The sequence below is a fragment of the Phacochoerus africanus genome, chromosome 5, assembly GCF_016906955.1.
Source record: "Phacochoerus africanus isolate WHEZ1 chromosome 5, ROS_Pafr_v1, whole genome shotgun sequence".
Lineage (NCBI taxonomy): Eukaryota > Metazoa > Chordata > Mammalia > Artiodactyla > Suidae > Phacochoerus > Phacochoerus africanus.
The window spans coordinates 48349221-48368877 of record NC_062548.1 but is presented as its reverse complement, the minus strand read 5'-3'; the positions used below and the strand labels follow the sequence as shown (position 1 = coordinate 48368877).

The 19657-nt window shown below is 39.7% G+C and overlaps 1 protein-coding gene across 7 annotated transcripts in view; it reads right to left on the bottom strand.

Annotated features, from left to right (window-relative positions):
• ANAPC1 (anaphase promoting complex subunit 1) overlaps positions 1-19405 on the bottom strand; it is a 95835-nt gene extending 76430 nt beyond the window's left edge. For 3 of the 7 annotated variants that reach the window (XM_047781192.1, XM_047781194.1, XM_047781199.1), the window contains exons 1-11: positions 19137-19391; positions 16632-16868; positions 15476-15637; positions 10618-10669; positions 10300-10400; positions 9275-9357; positions 7875-7948; positions 6054-6199; positions 5361-5581; positions 4407-4616; positions 1619-1714 (exon numbers count right to left, since the gene is read on the bottom strand). In XM_047781192.1, coding sequence (XP_047637148.1) covers positions 1619-1714; positions 4407-4616; positions 5361-5581; positions 6054-6199; positions 7875-7948; positions 9275-9357; positions 10300-10400; positions 10618-10669; positions 15476-15637; positions 16632-16844 — 1358 coding nt within the window. In that variant the 5' untranslated portion in view covers positions 16845-16868; positions 19137-19391. Of the gene's footprint in view, positions 1-1618; positions 1715-4406; positions 4617-5360; positions 5582-6053; positions 6200-7874; positions 7949-9266; positions 9358-10299; positions 10401-10617; positions 10670-15475; positions 15638-16631; positions 16869-18393; positions 18515-19136 lie in introns of those variants that run through there. The other 4 variants (XM_047781193.1, XM_047781195.1, XM_047781197.1 and 1 more) reach the window with 4 other exon arrangements.
• Between the last annotated feature and the right edge of the window lie 252 nt (positions 19406-19657).

Genomic DNA, 19657 nt, shown 5'->3' with positions numbered 1-19657 from the left:
CAAGGTACACAGGACCCCTACTGTTTTACAACTTCCTGTCATCTATAATAATCTCAAAATTAAAAGGTCCATAAATGGGCAAATATATGAATACACATTTCACCTAAGAAGATAAATAAACAGCTAATAAGCACATCAGAATATACTTGACATCATAAGTCACTGGAAAAATGCAAATTAAAACCACTTCACACCCACCAGAATGGCTACAATGAAAGCAAATGACAATATCAAATGTTTTCAAGGGTGAAGAAAGTAGAACATTCAAAAACTACTTGTGGGGAGTTCCCGTCGTGGCGCAGTGGTTAACAAATCCGACTAGGAACCATGAGACTGTGGGTTCGATCCCTGTCTTTGTTCAGTGGGTTAAGGATCCGGCATTGCCGTGAGCTGTGGTGTGGGTTGCAGACACAGCTCGGATCCCGAGTTGCTGTGGCTCTGGGGTAAGCCGGTAGCTGCGGCTCTGAGTGGACCCCTAGCCTGAGAACCTCCATATGCCGCAGGAAGCGGACCTAGAAAAGGCAAAAAGACAAAAAAAAAAAAAAAAACAACTACTTGTGGGAATGTAAAATGGTACAGCCTATTTGAAAAACAAATTTAGCAATTTCTTAAAAAGTTTACACTGAGAAGTTCCCTGATGGTGCAGCAGGTTAAGGATCCTATGTTGTCACTGCTGTGGCTCCAGTCAAAGCTATGGCTCAGGTTTGATCCCTGGCCCTGGAACTTCCTCATGTCACAGAAAAACGTTTACAATGAATTTATCATTTGATCCTCTGCTAGGTATCTACCCAAGAAAAATGAAATCATGAATGTCCACCTAAAGACTTCTGCTCCAATCATAGCAACATAATTCACAATGGTCAAAACAGTGGAAACAAACCAAATGTCCATCAACTAATGAACAGATAAACAAAATAGGGCATATCCATACATTACTACAAATAAGATATTTATACATATTACGACATGGCAGGTCCTAAAAAACACGCTAAGTAAAAGAAGTTAGACACAAAAAAACCCACAAATTGTATGATTCTATTTATATAAAACATCCAAAAAAGGCAAATCTGCAGATGCTAAAAGCCTATATACTGGCTGCCTAAAGTTGGGAATGAGAACAGAGACTGACTGCAAGTCAAACACAAGGGATCTTTTTAAAATAGTAGAAGTGTTTTATGGAGTTCCCGTCATGGCACAGCGGAGACGAATCCGACTAGGAACCACGAGGTTTTGGGTTCAATCCCTGGACTCGCTCAGTGGGTTAGGGATCCATTGTTGCCATGAACTGTGGTAAAGGATCCCCCATTGCTATGGCTGTGATGTAGGCCAGCAGCTGCAGCTCCAATTCTACTCCTAGCCTGGGAACCTCCATATGCCGCTGGTGTAGTCCTAAATTAATTAATTAATTAAATAGTAGAAACGTTTTAAAACTGGACTGTGGTGGTAGATGCCTAACTCTATAAATTTACCAAAAATCATTTTAATTGTAAATTTAAAACATTACTTTTATGGTATGTAAATTACATCAATAAAGCTACTTAAGCCAAAAAAAGAAAAAGTAGCCCTAAGTTTATTTACACAGAATCAAAGGGATATATATATACATACACACACTTACCGTAACTGGAGCTGGGACTCTACTAAAAAGCACAAGAACTTTTGCCCACAAAGGTCAGTTGTAATAAAGACTTTTGAGGCCTGTGAATTTTTCTCCCTGTGATAGATATATTAATAAAGAAATTGTTAGCACAGGCTCAAAAATCTACCAAGTAACTATTAGAAGTCTTTGAAAATATTCTGCAAGAAATACTACTTGGACCAAGCAAAAACCTTGAAGACACAAAAGTACATCTAACTATTGAACTTCATGATCTCTTAGATCCCTTTCAGTTCCACTATATAGCTTTTTGGGGAATTTAAATAAACATAATCATTACCAAAGACTTTTTAATTCCAGTGTACAAGCCGCCTACTGCAAAAGTAATGCAAGCTTGAATTCCTATCTCTGACAGGCTCTGAGGGGTCAGGCTTTTTATAACATGACCTCTCCAATCTATCCTTGCTCCATTTCTCAGATTAGGCTCCACTTCATCCCTTTTTTAAACCATCCTCAAAAATTCTCAATTCTTGGAGTTCCCATTGCGGCTCAGTGGTTAACGAATCCGACTAGGAACCATGAGGTTGCGGGTTCGATCCCTGGCCTTGCTCAGTGGGTGAAGGATCCGGCATTGCCGTGAGTTGTGGTGTAGGTCGCAGACTCGGCTTGGATCCTACGTTGCTGCGGCTTTGGTGTTGGCCAGCGGCTACGGCTCTGATTGGACCCCTAGCCTGGGAACCTCCATATGCCGCGGGAGTGGCCCAAGAAATATATAAAAGACAAAAATAAATAAATAAATAAAAATAAAATTCTCAATTCTCAAAAATTCCTTTGTAGACTGGCACAGAAGACCATTACCTCTGTAAAATAAGGATATGTAATATATTCAACTTACCAATAAGGTATTTAAAGACAAATGATTTTTAAACACAAGAAATTTTTATTTTCTATAAAAGGAACAAAAATAGAACCTCCTTCAACTGGGCTCACATCTTTACTTTCCTCCAACCACTTATCCCCAACCCGCCAGCATAAGAACACACGTTTGCCCTCTGTTTCACAGGGCCCCACTCCTGCCCTACCCAATAACCATCACCTTCTTTCTCCCCAAGGTTAATCTCTCCTTGTGCTCATTCTGGTTCCTTGTTTCATCAATCATTTCTTCTCCTCCATATTTTCAATGTTTTCCCTGCTCTGGGTATAGGCCTTGTAGCCTACTCTCTCATATTAAAATAAAACTTCAAATACAAAGATGGACTAAATATTAGATTATATAAAGGACTTACTGTTAATTTGGCTGGGAATAAAAACGGCATTGTGGTAAAAAAATGCCCTTACTTTTTAGAGACACACACTAAGATACTTCAGGCAAAAATGAACACTAATTTTCTTTAACATAATTCAGCAAAAACACAACTCTCCCTTGACCCTGAGATTCCCTCTAGCTGGTTTTGTACCCTCATTCCCATTCAAAGGCCAATTCCTTGGATCTAAGTTCACCTCCTCAGTCCCCATTTACTTTTTCCACTCCACTCTAACCTGTCCCCCAGGTGCCCTGTCCAAGGTCAGCAGTGAACTTACTGCCATCCAGGCACCACCTCCTAGTGCCACGCTTCACCAGCACTGGCAAGACTGGCATCTCCTTCTTAAAAGCTTCTTTTCTTGTGTTCCATGACTTTTCCTGCATGCTTCTCCCACCTGACTGCTCTTGCTTTGTCCCTCTGCCTCAGCTTTATTTCTTTCACCCCCAAATTTTACATTTCCAGGACTTGAGTCTGTGGCTCTCTTCTGATTCTACACAACCTGGCTTCAATTACTTGGAGGTCTCAGACGCTGTCTGAGAACCTAATGAATATAAAACCCTCTCCTTAAGAAGCCTATATACTGCACATACACACAATTACTATTTTTGATTCCAGAGGGTTACCAGAACTCCACAACTGCAAGCTCATACACAGGCCCTCCAAGAACAAGAGCTCTACACACTCTGGATATTCCAATCCACCCATCTCGCCTCAATCACCACTGATAAGTAACTGCTCTTTCCCCTGAGTTTATGACTCACATCTAAAGCACCTTCTTACAGCAGCACTCATCAAACACAACAGCCCTAGGGCAATCTCTCTCAACCTCCTCCCTCTCAGCCCTTTCCCTTCCTCCTGCACAAACAAGGTTTTTGATAGTAGCTGTAATTTCCTGAACATACCACACATCACACTTCTGAACTTTTGTTCTGATCCCCTCTAACCACCTACTGTGTCCTGCCCCATTTACCCAGCCAGCTAATACCGAGTCACCTTGCCAAAGCCCTACCAGCAGACACAGCAGTGCCTCCTGTGTCACCATCCACCAGCTATCTCTTTTTGGGGACAGGGATGGTGACTTACTTGACTAATAACCTACAGTCGCTAGCACACACACGGGCACTCACAAAGAGAAAATAAAAGGAGAAAGGTCACACAGGAAAGAGATCTGAGTTTGTTTCCACTAACATGAGGACAAAACTTAAGAAAAAATGCTATAAAATCCAAGTTTCCTAATCTACAGAAAACAGTTGTTTCGCCCTAAAACATCAAACACTTCAAATGTGAGAGATTACTACTACTAACTTAAGGAAGAAATAGCAAATGGCAAAAGAATATTAAGATATCACCTTAATATAATTAATATGCTCTACTGAAACTGAGGTACACTTAATATATATCTCCATGTATTTCTTAAGTATTAATGATGGCTTATATTCAAAGGAAGCTTTAAGCAAAACTTTTAGCATCATTTTTCATTGAATACGAAAATACATACTGCAAACCTTGTATTAGTAATTGTTTCTGTCCACAAATGGTCAATACAAAGTTCAGGAACAATTGGCTCTGTTTCTGGTGCAAGAAAGGAGCCATTAGAATTACTATTTGGAGAATGAGAAATACTGTGTCTCTTTGGAGATTGATTATGGCTTGAAAGGTTGAACCTTTGCACCCCTGAAAAAGAGTGCACTCCTAAGGCAGGAGAATGAGCACGACTGCAAACAGAGAAGAGAGCATCACAATTAATAATGCAGGCTGATAGCACATACTTTCCAATAACACATTCCAACTTCTATGTACAGAGTATTCATGGCATCAACCCAGTCAGAAACAAATTTTTTTTAAAAAGCAGTAGCTACTTAAACGGTGTGTCAACATGCGTTAGTATATTCCATAGATTTAGAATCCCTGTTAGAATTCATTTTTTAAAAAACTGAAAATTAGTCATTTTCTGCCTCAGAAAATGGTTTATATTATTCAAAAAAGTCTAAACTATGTTCCTGTACATTCAGATGTATACATACCAACAAAACCATGTCTCTATAGCACCAGACAGATATTAATGAAAACAAAAGCTAATGCAAATTAAGACAAAAGAAAATAGTACCAAAATATTTTTTGCAATTAATACCCATTAAACTTCTGCCACTTAGTGGTAAAAATGAGGCAATCTTTTAGTTGATTTTTAGTACAGCTGATCTACAATGTTGTGTGAGGCAATCTCATAACAAGCACCCTTGGTTTCTAAACATGACTCATTGAAAAAGTAACACAGCAGGCCTGGAAGTCTTAGTAAAGCTAGCACAACTGGAATAATGCTGTTTTTCCTAAAGGATACTCAGAAACTGTCAAGAGAAATTTTAAATCCTTCAAATCACAAGAGGAGTTTAAAAAGAAGGGATCTTTTTCCTGGGGTGTCTGGTTTAGAACAAGGAAAGGCTTCCACACTTAGGTCGCACCTGAGAGCTGCCATGTTGGAAATGGAAGGTGAGCGGGAGTGTAGGCTGGGAGAGGAGGTTGAGCGGCTCTGGCTGTGAATGGAGGAGTAGTTCTGGAAAGGGGAGGCCACGGGGGAATCTCCCTTGGAGAGGCTTCTGAGGTGCGCTGTGAGGGAGCTGCTAGTGGCCACATGCTGCGGGGTTCCTCCCTGTTCCGAGAACTTTAAAACAACATTCTCTTCCTTAGATCAAAAGAGAAGGGGGGAGGAGACAAAAACTGGATTAAAAGGGCAATTTCTTGTGAGAATACAGGGTAGTTACCAGTTACTAAAAATATAATTTTTTTTTCTAAGATACTCAACATATTTCACAAACGATTCTTCCAAAAACATGCAAAGTTTTTAGCACTAACTAACCTTTCATATTAAGAAATGACTTGCCTTTTTTTTTTTTTTTAAGGGTAGCGCTTGCGGCATATGGAGATTCTCAGGCTAGGGGTCGAACTGGAGCTACAGCTACCAGCCTACACCACTGTCACAGCAACGCCAGATCCAAGTCATGTCTGCGACCTACACCACAGCTCATGGCAACACCAGATCCTCAACCCACTGAGCGGGGCCAGGGATCAAACCCGAGTCCTCATGGATACTAGTCGGACTCATTACTGCCAAGCCACAATGAGAACTCCAAGAAGTGACTTGCCTGTATCCTTACCTCTGTTTTGACTCTCCGGAGATTCCACACAGAATGCAAACCGTGAACAGTGTCATAGGTCATTACAATGGAGGGATCAGTGCTGAGAAAAACAATTTTCATTGCATGATCTACAACATATTGTACCCGTGATGAACCAAAAAGACCTTAAAGATAAAATAGAAATGATCAGGTACAGAACAATGGACTTTGTAAGACTGTTTATGAAGTTCAATTTCTAAAGATGAAGATGCCAAGGCAATTAAAGCACAAAAAGCCCTGCTGATACATAATTAACCCTCAATTTTTAACAAATTTACTTTGGGCATCAATTTCCTTAAAACATATTAAAGGTGAGAGTGCTACAAGTCTTGATTTCACACATATTCAATTAAATGTTGAAGATCTGTGCTGGCTAAACCATTAAATTCATCAGCCAAAGGTAAAAGGTCCATGACTCCTTTAACAACAACTTATTCAAAAATTGCCGTCAATTACCCTGCCAAGTTTGACTTCCTTACTGGTACTTTTCTTCTATGTGAAATCTGTCCTTTATGGTTAACTATTCAAACAATGCTGAACAGTACACTGCTGTTTCTGCTTTAACTGGGTACACACGCAAAGTAAGTTTTTTCCTAGTGAGTTTAGCTTTTACATCTATAGTACCATAAATTGTTTTCAATACGCTTATTTGACAGCTTCCTAAATGCTTCCCTCTCAGTTCAAATAGAAAATTAAAAAAGCAGAATTATTTTATAAAAGTACTTTATTTAAAAAGAAATAAAAATCACTCCTAATTCCACTCAAAATAACTTCTAATATATTTGGAAGCATCCCTCCCAGTTCTTTTCTTCCTATACAAATATACTTTTTTTTGTTTTTACAAAATTTGAATATTTATTTTTGCGCTTTATCTAACATTATGAATAAGCAATTCCTAAGGTCATTAAATATTATTCAAAAACACGATCAATACTGGCTGTATACCATTCAGTCACAGACTCTGACATGTTTACCTAGGCTGTCTGTGGTTGTTAGCAGTATAATATAGAACTATCAAACTCTTTCTGTAAAAGGCCGAAGAGTGAATAGTTTAGGCTTTGTGGACAACATACTGACTCTCCTGCATAACTGTGTTTTCTTCTACAATCTTTAAAAAAGGTAAAAACCATTCTTAGCTCATAAGTCTTACAAAAACAAGCTAGACTTAGCCCACCAGCTGCGGTTTGCCTGGCCCTGGTACGGAAGATAAAAATCTCAGTGGTATTTCAGAATATGTACTTGGGATGACGTCCTTCAAGTTAAATTGGTCAAAGACTATAAATATTTTTTTAGCCTTCAAGTCCTCATTATTCATAATTACCTACCATGTTTGGTCACACTTAAAATTTTCAAATAACCATCTAGAAATACCTCTAGGAAATAGTAAAAGTCAGAGCTCCAGCATATTATGTTATTATGAGCAGGGGAAATGAAATATTAAAGTTTACACAGTAAAGATCTAAAGCCATATAGTTCTTTTCCAAAACAAAAAACAAGTTTAGTTTATCTATGTATTGTTAATTTACTTATTAATTACTGAGGAACAGAGTCCGGAATCATCTACAGGTTACTCAGAAAATATATCAGTATTCCTGGTTTTTGTATAGGCTCTGTTTTTACTAAAAGAACAGCTGTTAAGTAGGTAATACAAGAGTACTCAAGTTTTGCATTAATATGAATTAAGTGCTTAAGTTATATTTTTTAATAAAACAAATCAAATTTTCATAAGCTCCTTTACCACTTCCCCACCCCAAACTCAAAAAACAGCTCATGTGAAAGAATTTATAAAAATACACTTACTTCCAGATTTACAAACCAGTGGCGTTATTTCATCTAGTGGATGCAGCATGCTGAACATAGTAGGTAAAGGTTCTCTAGTAACGAACAAATAAATAGTGTATCACCAACACAAGATGACTCCATTTGTGCACAAATTTTCCACCCTCCTTACAAAGAAATATCTTCTGCAGATTACACTAGCAACTAGAAACCTACCATCTCAAAAAGCAACCCTCTCTGGGGTTCCCGTTGTGGCGCAGTGGTTAATGAATCTGACTAGGAACCATGAGGTTGCGGGTTCGGTCCCTGCCCTTGCTCAGGGGGTTAACGATCCGGCGTTGCCGTGAGCTGTGGGGTAGGTTGCAGACACGGCTCGGATCCCGAGTTGCTGTGGCTCTGGCGTAGGCCGGTGGCTACAGCTCCGATTCAACCCCTAGCCTGGGAACCTCCATATGCCGAGGGAGCGGCCCAAGAAATAGCAAAAAGACAAAAAAAAAAAAAGCAACCCTCTGAACTTGTGACATACTGTTTTTCACCCTCTACTCCATTCCTAGAAATCGCTCCTCTCATGCACACACACACACAGAGGGAACTCAACACAGCCCAGGGAATATCTGCAAGCAGCAGTCATCACACTACAGAACCAACAGAGTAACTGGCATGAGGCATTTTCTTAGCTTTCTTTCTGATAGCTAAGAGAGAATTTAGTCTCCTAGACCTATTTAAAAAGGAGTGCACTTATAAAAAAAAAAAAAGAAAGAAAGAAAGAAAGAAAGAAAACCTTCAAGTAAATAAAATGGCTCCATTTTTAAGGAGTTACTGAGAAAAAGAGGAAAAAAACAGGCCTTCTGTCTAAACACAGAACGAGATTAATCTATAAGCCATTTTCTTAACACTCAGGGTCTACTAGTTGCACCACACTGTGACAGGGACCGTATGATCCTGCCCTCCAATGAGCTCACAGCTGATGGGGGAGATAAGGTGAACACACTACCATTTATTGTGCATCTGAGGGGTATGAAGCCCTGTGTCAAAGATTATATACACTAGCTTGCTAAAGTTTTGCAGAAATCTTGAGAAGAAAGTGATAGCATCCTTCCTGTAACAGACAAGGAAACTAAAGTCAAGCTAATGACTGGCCCAAAGTAACACAATGGAAAAAATGGCAGAGCTAAGAATTGACTCTTGTTACCTTTTGAGCCAAGTGTTTGCCCAATTTTACTACTTGGGGAAGAAAACTGTAGATAATTAAGCGCCAAGTGAGAAGTCATACTCACAAGTGTACAGTACTGAGATGAGAGAAAGAGGTATACATCTGCACTGATAGCATGAAAATTATCATCATCCTAAACTTTTAGGTAAACAATTTTACCTCAGAACCAACAACAAAAGCCCAAGTAATTATATTCTGACCTGCATACCTGGGTGGGCCCGGAGGAACCTCATGTGAAAAGCTGCTTCGTTCGAACAACAATCCATATTTGGTAGGCCAAACATTTGCAACCTATTGGGTAGAAGGATGAGAAAAAAAAACAGAAGAAAAATAAACTATTCTTTTATAACATGCTCTTACGAAATATTACAGAACATTAGCTTTTCTTCCAATTTAATAAGAGGTTTGCAAAGTAACGAGCGTTAACTATAATTTTTTTCCTTCTTCCAAAAGTTCCTGGGCCAGGGATCAAATCCAAGCCACAGCTGTAACCACAGCCACAGCAATGACAACACCAGATCCTTAACCCACCGAGCCACAAGAGAACTACTAAAATTTTTTTAGGTAATTCTAACAAGCAGGTCTGAGACAAAGAGAAGCCAAGTTCAATCTGAAATTCCTGCCAATGGCTAATATCAGTACCAAAATGACAATGTGATAAAAGTGTAACAACAGCATTAGGGCATGAAAAAGATGATGAGAAATAGGAAAAAGACTAATATTGCTCATGTGCTTGAATATAACCAAAATGATTTCTTTTTTTTTTTTGGTCTTTTTTGTTGTTGTTGTTGTTGCTATTTCTTGGGCCGCTCCCGTGGCATATGGAGGTTCCCAGGCTAGGGGTTGAATCGGAGCTGTAGCCACCGGCCCACGCCAGAGCCACAGCAACGCGGGATCCGAGGCGTGTCTGCAACCTACCCCACAGCTCACGGCAACGCCGGATTGTTAACCCCCTGAGCAAGGGCAGGGACCGAACCCGCAACCTCATGGTTCCTAGTCGGATTCGTTAACCACTGCGCCACAACGGGAACTCCCAAAATGATTTCTTATATATCACTTAAACTGGAAAAAAAGCTCTCAGAAAAGATTTCATAAATCACTAGGGAATTTCTTTTGCATGCAAAGGATAGAAACAGTAAGCCTCTATTCAGTAAAAATAATGTTTTTGATTACAACACTAAAACTAATTAACTGAAGAATATTCTCCAATAAAACAAAAACATTGACATTTACCTGAAACGGTAGAGAAGCTATGTAATCCTTTCCTTCTATGCTATGCATGTTAATACATGAGCTTTGCAATATACATATGCATTTTTCTACTTCATCACTACCTGAAAAGAGAGTACAAGACATATGCATTTTTTTCCTCAAAAAAATAAAAATCCCAACAATCACAAATTGCAATTCCCAACAGCACAAATTCTTTAATACACAATATAAAAATGCTTAAGCTAAACCACTGTTATTAGTGGCTACTTATCTTGAATGAAAAGAGATAAACATCTGAAATCATCATAAGATCAAATAAAATTTCAAAAAGAAACTTACTGTAGGTCTTTTCAGACTTATCCTGCGATATAATGAAGTCACACCACAACGCCTAAAATCAAAACAAAATGCTTACCTAAGAAAACTGCATCTAAACAATAACTGATTAACTAATAGTATCTAAATAATAGTGTCATCTACATAATTACTGTCCCTCCACATCAGCTCAACATATATACCATCGGGACAAAAAATAATAAGACAAAATAAAATTAGACTAGTTAATGACAACTACTTTAAGGAAAGATAAACTATGTTTGCAAATAAGTTTTATGAAAAAAGAAAGGACAAAAAACCAAGACACCTACTAGACAGAAGCTTTGCAGCAAAAGTGCATTCAACAAATTTAATACAGTGGCTCAACCTGTATTAGACCCTATATCCATACAAAGCTAAAGATCATAAGAAGAGATGAAAATTGCCAAGCTATTTTATAATCTCCAGACTTAATCATTCTTTGACTTGACTAGAAAAAATATCTAGAAAACCCACTTCCTTTCTTAAGGGCCGATCTTAAAAATTATACATAAACTAGGAAAAGCCATTAAACTTTAACTGGCATGTTTGACAATCACTTATCAAAATTATTTAATGGCATTTTTGTGTAAAATGCACATAACATAAAATCTACCATTTTAACCATTTTTCAGTGGCATTAAGTACATTCACAATTTGTGCAACCTCACAGCTATCCATTTCTAGAACTTTTTCATCATCCCAAATAGAAACTGTGCACATTCAACAATAACTTCCCACTCCCCCTTCCCCCCAGTCCCTGGTAACTTCTATCCTGCTCTCTGTCTCTATGAATTTGCCTGTCCTAAGTACCTCATGAAAGTAGAATCATACAGTACTTGTCCTTTTCTGTCTGGCTTACAACACTTAGCATAATGTTCTTAAGGTTCATCCATGTTGTGGCATCCATTTTGTGGCAGAAATTCCTTCCTTTTAAGGCTGAATAATATTCCACTGTATGCATATACCACATATGGTTTATCGACTCATCTGTCAATGGATACCTGGGCTGCTTCCCAAGTGAACAGTGCTGCTATAAACACTGGAATACAAGAATCTGAGCATCTGCTCTCAATTCTTTGGAATCGCTGGATCACACGGTAATCCTATGTTTAACTTCTTAAGGAACCCCCAAACCGTTTTCCACATTCCCACCAACACTTGTTATTTTTCACTTTTTGTCAATAATAGCCATCCTCCTCATAGGTGTGAAGTGGTATCTCAGTGCAGTTTTGCTTCGCATTTTGCCTAACGATGTTGAATCTTTTCATGTGCTTATCGGTCATTTGCATATCTTCAGACAAATACCTATTCAAGTCCTTTGCATATTTTTGAACTTGCTTGGTTGTTCTGTTGATTTGTTTTTAATGTCATTCTAGCAAATGAAAATTCATGGAGGAAACATGTATCAGAGCTGCAGCCCAATCTGAAATGTCAAAAATCTACACTATACAGTCTCAACTCTCTTTTATGAAATCCTATCTTCTCATTCTCTAAAACTATATATTTCAGCATTCTCCTTTATCCCTTATATCTAAGGGACTACGAGCCCCTTTCCTATTTCCCTCAGCTTTGTCTCTCACTCCGCCTCCCCTTTCTTCAAAGCACCAATCTCTTTCATCTAAACTACCACAAAATAGTAGCCCTGACAACAGACTCTCTACCTTCCAGTCAATCCCCTGTATTGCCACCAAAATAATCTCTTCTCAAAACAGAACACTGACGATGGACTTGATGATGGACTTCCCACTTTAAAATCCTTGCTAGGCTCCCTTCTACACACTGCTTAAAATCCAAATTCCTTGGTTCACATACAAAGCCCTTCAGTCTGGATCCATCCAGCAGCGACTAGCATCTCTCCAAACCAGACTGTGTACAGCCATTCTGAAGCTAGAAAACATCAGGTTTTTCCATAATCATTTTTCCTGCAATTCTCTCTGCCTAGAATGCCCTTCTTTTAGCAACCACCAATTCAAATAACATCTTCTCCGTGAAATCCTCCTTGCAAAGCTCAGTGCTCCAGGCTTTGACCACACTGTGGACACACAGCTATGATACAGACTTTAGCTTATCGAATGCAGCATTTAGTTTCTTTATTCATCTTTCTAGACTACAAGTCCTTCAATGGCAGAAGCTGTACATTCACGTTTGTCACTCCTGCACCCACTAATACTGTCTGAAACAGAGTGACACTAAATGCTTGCAGAATGAAGGAAGGAATACACTAAGTCTGAGTCATACACCTAATATCATTTCTTAACCAAAATATAAAATAATCTTTCTCCAGATTAGCAAGAAAACAATAACAGTAATGTTTTCCAGACCAGAAAGACTACAACTACAAATTTTATGTCTCCACTTGCAAAAGACTTTTTTTTTTTTGTCTTTTCTAGGGCCACTCCTGTGGCATATGGAGGTTCCCAGGCTAGGGGTTGAATTGGAGCTGTAGCTGCCGGCCTGTGCCACAGCCACAGCAATGCAGGATCCGGGCCATGTCTGTGACCTATACCACAGCTCACGGCAACGCCGGATCATTAACCCACTGAGCAAGGCCAGGGATCGAACCCACAACCTCGTGGTTTCTAGTCGGATTCGTTAACCACTGCGCCACGATGGGAACTCCACAAAAGATCTTAAAAGAAACAAGAGAAAGGAGCCTGTACATCTAACTGCTTATCCTTGGGATCTAGTAAACAGGCAATTTTTCCTCAGAGAAATTAAGGTGGAAACATAGAAACAAAGAACTATGTGGATATAATTAAATCCACTTTTCATGTCTACCCTCAAACATATGGGTTACATGAAGGGAACTTATCAAAAAGATCACCAGCTTCAACACTCCTGAAGAGAAATGCTTTCACACATGCCCTCGAATTTGGGAATAATTCAGTTTATCCTTTCTAATAAATTGTCAGGAGAGAAGAACACTCATAAGAACACTTAATCTAAAACCTCTTGTCAATAGCCTACCCATTAATTCAACTACCATAATGTTTTCATTTCTCCCCCCCAACTTGATATTCTAAAAATTTGCAGTAAGAAAAGATGAGATAGTACAGTGAACATCTGTTTCACCTAAATCTGACAGTTATTAACCTTTTGCTGTATCTGTTTATGGATGCATTCGTGTATCTGTGGAATGGGGCGGGGGTTGCTAACTATTTGATAGCTGCACACACCACGACACTTCACGCCTAAACACCTCATCTGCATTTCCTAAAACTAAAGATGTTCTCCTATATAACCACAAAATTACTATGCCACCTAAGTAAAAAAAATACATAATTTTCTACTAGCACCTAACATCCAGTCCATTTTCAACTATTTCAGATTTTCCCAAAAATGTTTTTAGTTGGTTTTCAAAACCAAGATTCAAAGTTCATTAAGTTCATTTAACAACATTAAATGGTCCTTTAGTCTCTTTTAATCTAGAAGAGCTCCCATCTTCTTTCCTTCTCCATGACTGATTTTTTAAAATCTCATTAGCCAGCTTCAATAATTATCAACCTCTAGCCATTCTTTTTTTTTTCTTTCTTTCTTTTTTGGGACGCACCTGTGGCATACAGAGGTTCCAAGGCCAGGGGTCAAATCAGAGCTGCATCTGAGGCCTACCCCACAGCCTGCTGGCAATGCTGGATCCTTTACCCGCTGAGCAAGGCCAGGGATCAAACCTGTGGTCTCATGGATATTAGTCAGGTTCTTAACCTGCTGAACCCACAACAGAACTCCCAACCTCTAGCCATTCTTGTCATCTATACCTCCAACCCACTCCTCATCTCATGATAGTTTAAAAGTTGACCCTTGGGAGTTCCTGGCGGTCTAGTTGTTAGGATTTCATGCTTTCACCACTGCGGCCCATGGTCAGTCCCTGGTCTGGTAACTAAGATCCCACATCAAGGTGCTGCACACTAAAATTAAAAAATAAAAAAATAATAAAACCTGACCCTCTAGTACTTTTATTTCCTCCAATTAGATGTTAGCACTAGATGTTCTCATTAAATACCTTTTGGAAAAAAACTTAGTAGATGACAACATGTACTTCATCCCGAGTTATAGCTGGAGTACAGTAATCCCTTGCACATTATTAGCAATAGCAAACTCAATCACTTGGTTGAGATGGAGACCAATAGTTAATCTCCAAAGGAGAGAGACATTTTTTCCTTCATATTTAGTAAGTAAACCACAGGGTAATACCTTGGTGCATGATAATATTCTTTCACTCAAGAGTGTTAATACCCATTACCAATCCTTTTCTGAATCAGTCATTACATTGGAAATTACAAAAATGGTGATTTTTTAAATTCTACCTTTCTTCCTATATATATTATTGGCATTCTTTCATAAAATAAGGGTTTTCCTTCATTAACTGGAGATGAACTGCATGTCTTCCTAAAAAGGCAGGGCAAATGCTTCTTTCCCTTCAATTACCAATTTTCAGAGCAGAGTTAGGTATAATATCCAGCTGCAATAATAGCAAGTTATTCTTTTTCTTTTTTTCTCTTTCTAATTATCACTAGGAACCAGATTTTTATTCATTGAATGCTCAGCAATTACAATCATCATGTGTTAAAGTACCCTTTATACCCTCAATGCCTGAGAAATTTGTATTGGGAATAACAAAACAAGTAACTTATTCAAGGACAGTGTTCAAAGACTATCATTAAGTTGATAAAGTGTGTAAAAAAAAAAAGTGATGATACAGAAAACAAGTGAAATTTGTAAAATGTACACCCAGCTGCTGAGATCATTATGCTATGTTTTTATCATTTCTGTTCAATTTTATAACAAAAAAATTTTTAAGTGTTAAATAGTCAGTCAAATGCTAAAATTCAAATCAACTCACCTGTTGAACAGGACTGTCAACTGTAAACGCTTTATAAACAGCCAACGCCTGGCTTTTACTTCCTTTGCTCCAGATAACCATATTTCCAGCCACATAGAGTTCCTCATCGTAATCTACTTCTTCTCCAATTTCACTTACACCTTTCCTTAATTGCCAGCTCTCCTTAAAAGTTAACATATGTAAGACATGTTCAAGCACTTTTTCCAAAAGTATGGAGCCAAATTTATTAATGAAATCAAATTAATCATTCAGACACAAGTCTCCTACTCTCTCTTTGCCTGTGGAGGAAGATTTAATCCAAGCCCAACTCTTAGAAGGTTTAGTGACACTGATTAACAAAGTGAGGTGTGTGAGGATGCCTATTACACATCTCACAGGATGTTTTATGTTATATTAATGTACTACTCTGCCCAAAATGTAAAGAAACAAATATTATACCATATCTATACACCCAATATTGAAACCAATGTGCTCAGGAGACTAAGAAGGTATATGAAGTGCACAGAGAAGAGATGGAGAGGGGGCCGTGAGGTACACACGGAATCAGTGGGGATATTCCTTGCTTCACGACAACTTACACACTCACCTTTCTTCCTTCATCCCACTCATCAAAATAAATGGGAGAGACAAAGGTATAGACTTCTAACAACACAGACTTCCTCTCCCTGATACTTTGATGTCCCAAATGGTATGAAAGTGGAATAAGGCAGGAAAGGTTGATTTTCTTATGCACACTAACATTTCCTTCTCCTATTTAAGAACGACTACTCTGTCTACAATGGTATTTCTTTTCTCCTCTAGAAACACGTAAGTTTTTTGCAGCAGGGACCATTTCTAACTCTACCATCTAATCATCAAACAACATGAAATCTGGTCCCCCACATACTAAGTAAAAAGAAAGAGATTTAGCATGGACCATAGTCACAGTACTGAACTTGACTCTCACTATAAAAGTTTAGGCATGAGTTACATGCCTAAACAAAGAGTTATGACATACACAATAAGGTCTTCATTTTAGTCTTTGGTTGAAATCACCAAATCTTAACCACTACCCTAGAAGTGGTGCCATACTCATTTCTCAGGTGCAGGTAACCTTAAATTACAAGTAGATCACATTGCTCTCTGTTTCCAAAAAACAATGAGAAACTTAATGGACCTTCTGTTTCTCGTGGATTGTAACTTCCTGAAGGGATCCCACCAAGCCAGCAGCACCATCAGAAGACCATAACTCGGAGGCTGGCTGCAGCTGGCGAAGCTGGAGGTTCAAAGCATTAGGGTGGTGCTTGCAGTGGTCTCGACCAAATGGAACAAATTCCTGCAAATCCCCGGCTGCAATCATTGTTGCCCTTTCTTCATAGACGTTCGACATGGGTTCCAAATATCAACATTATTTCTGTATGAATTCAAACACATTCTGGTCAGCTTTCAGAGTCAAAACCCAAATAAAAATATCATAAAAGTTAACAGAAGAGTCATTAATGAGTGCCACATAATCCTACTATGTTGTAGGTGAGTGTTACATAATCCCATTACACAGTAGAGGTACAAGTAATTGTAACTCCAAAAGTCGTTCCAGATCTGATGCTCAGATGATTACAGTTAACACCACAATTTTTTTTTTGTCTTTTTGTCTTTTTCTAGGGTCACATCTGAGGCATATGGAGGTTCCCAGGCTAGGGGTCTAATCGGAGCTGAAGCTGCCAGCCTACACCACAGCCACAGCAATGCCAGCTCTGAGTCTGCAACCTACACCACAGCTCATGGCAACACCAGATCCTTAACCCACTGAGCAAGGCCAGGGATCGAACCCGAACTTAATGGTTCCTTGTCGGATTTGTCTCCGCTCTGCCACTGACGGGAACTCCACATTTTAATTACAGACTGACCGACAGACAGTTATCACTGAAGGAAACCACTGAGTTGAGACAGGCATTTATGTTCCATAACAGCTACCCCACGTTTTCTGCTACTACATAGTTTCTCCACACTTCACATAGGAAGTATTTAGACAAGTTGTACTTTATAGTCCCATCACTGCCCGGCTTCTCAACATTTAAGGTCATTTCTGTTCAGATGCCAGAACCTCATGTGAAAAGCACACCTCAAGGATCACTAGCATATAAGAATGAAACAAGAAAACAAACACATCTTACTCTAATTCGTCACAAGTTGAGCTACTCCTTTCAGCTAATTCACAAAAGAGCTAGTAAACTGTCAAATGTCATCAGTACTGACCCTTCGATCCACATAAACATAAAACTACAATCAATTCCAAATTTGGGGTCCAAACACAGGAAACCAAGGCATGAAGAACTCTGCCATGGGACAGCCATGCCTGTAGCAAATTTGATCCCTAACTTTTATTTAACATAATTTATTGAAGGACAGTTTATCACTACAAAGATATGGCTGAGCTGTGAGTGGAATCACGACCCTTTACTTCCAAAACATTTCTACATACAGTAATTAACAGCTAGTAAAATTCACACCATATAATGTGGTACATAAGGCGGATGCCAGGTCTGTCTCCAAGACACTACCTACACTAAAAATGGGTTTTGTGGCATCACATTTAAGCTGCAATCCTCACAGAAACCAAAGCCAACATTTGATGTCAGTACCACAACCTTCAGTGTTTAAAACAGAACCCACAATTAAAACAGTTTAATTAAATTTGACTTAGATTTCTCATTGAGGTCTTATTGGCATCAGTAAGTTTTTATAACTACAAAATCTCCAAGCCCCTTTAGTTCCTATGCAGCTCCTCTAGAGCCAAAGTTATTTTGCTGTGAATTAAGTTATTTCTGACATAACTGTTACATTACAATCAAAACACTTTTATTTCCCTCCTGCCAAAATTGAGAATTGAGAAGACTTGAACTTGGGATATAACTAAAACAGTACCTTGTAAGACTTACAAGAAAACAACAAAATTCAGCTGGTCCTCCTATATTCTAGTCAACAGGATAACCAACACTAAAGAACTTGCGAGTTCATCCGACTTCAGTTGTGCAATTTTGAAATGTTATTCTATTAAAACTTTGAGAGAAAATTACAAAAGTATTAATTATAGAGTTATTTTCATGGTACAATATCTTTTTGTACTAATTAAACCAACACATACTTTCACAATACCTCAAGTTTCTGTGTTTTTACAGGGCCACCATCAAGAGCTACAGATAAAAGTACTATATTGAACTGATGTTATAAATCAAGATATCATCATTGCTTACTAGGAACAAAAACTACCCTCCAAGAAAGGATAACCACAAAGCTACTACTTCAAGAGTAAACACACAGAGTTGAGGCTCCGAAAAAAAAAGAAAAAAAGGCAAAGGTGAAATAAGCAAGCTAAGGGCCTGGGCCTCAGAAAACTCCGTCTGAGGGGCGAAGAGCAAGGGGCCGATCTAGAAGCTGAGGCCCACAAGGGTCACGACATGGAGCTCAGGAAGGAGATGGGCAAAGAGTGCAGCCGGAAGGCGCACCCAGGAAAGCCCAGCCCGCAAGCTGGGGCGCTCTTGGCTCCTGCGCGCGCTCGGGGCCAGCCCCTGGGCTCCCCGCCCTCGGCTCACCAGGCATGGGTGGGCCTCGGAGCGGGCAAGAGGGCCATGGGCCACGCGTTGAACCACCCAGTGCTGCAGGCCCGGGCCCGCACCCGCACCTGTGTAACTCGGGACGCGTCAGGCGCGGCGAGCCCCGGCTGCTCCCCGGAGGCGCAGGGGCCGAGAGGGCCCGAGGGTAGCGGCAGGGTCAGTCACTGTGACTCCTCGGCCGCTGCAGCTTCTCATTCCCTCTCCCTCCGCTATTCCGGAGGAAGACGGGGAAGCAGCTAGAGAAACGAATGCAAACGCCAGGCAGGCGTGTGAGAGAGGTCCTCACGAGAGACGTTCAAACGGACGCGTCCATCTTGGCTCTCCCGTCCTGCCTCGCGCGGGGGCGGGGCACCGCGGGGAGCGCGCCGCGCTGCCGCGGTCCTAGCGCCTGCGCAGTTCCGAGAAGAATGAGCCAGGCAAAATTGGCTGGGTACCCACTACCTTGTTTAGCGCAGCGCGGAGTTCCGCAGCAGGGCTTCCAGTGCCGGAGTCTGCACTGGGGTAGGCCCTTCCCAACGTCCATATCGTCTCCAGGTCATGTCAGAACGGGCCTGAATTGCCTCCTAACTATGAATTAGAAGATTTTCTG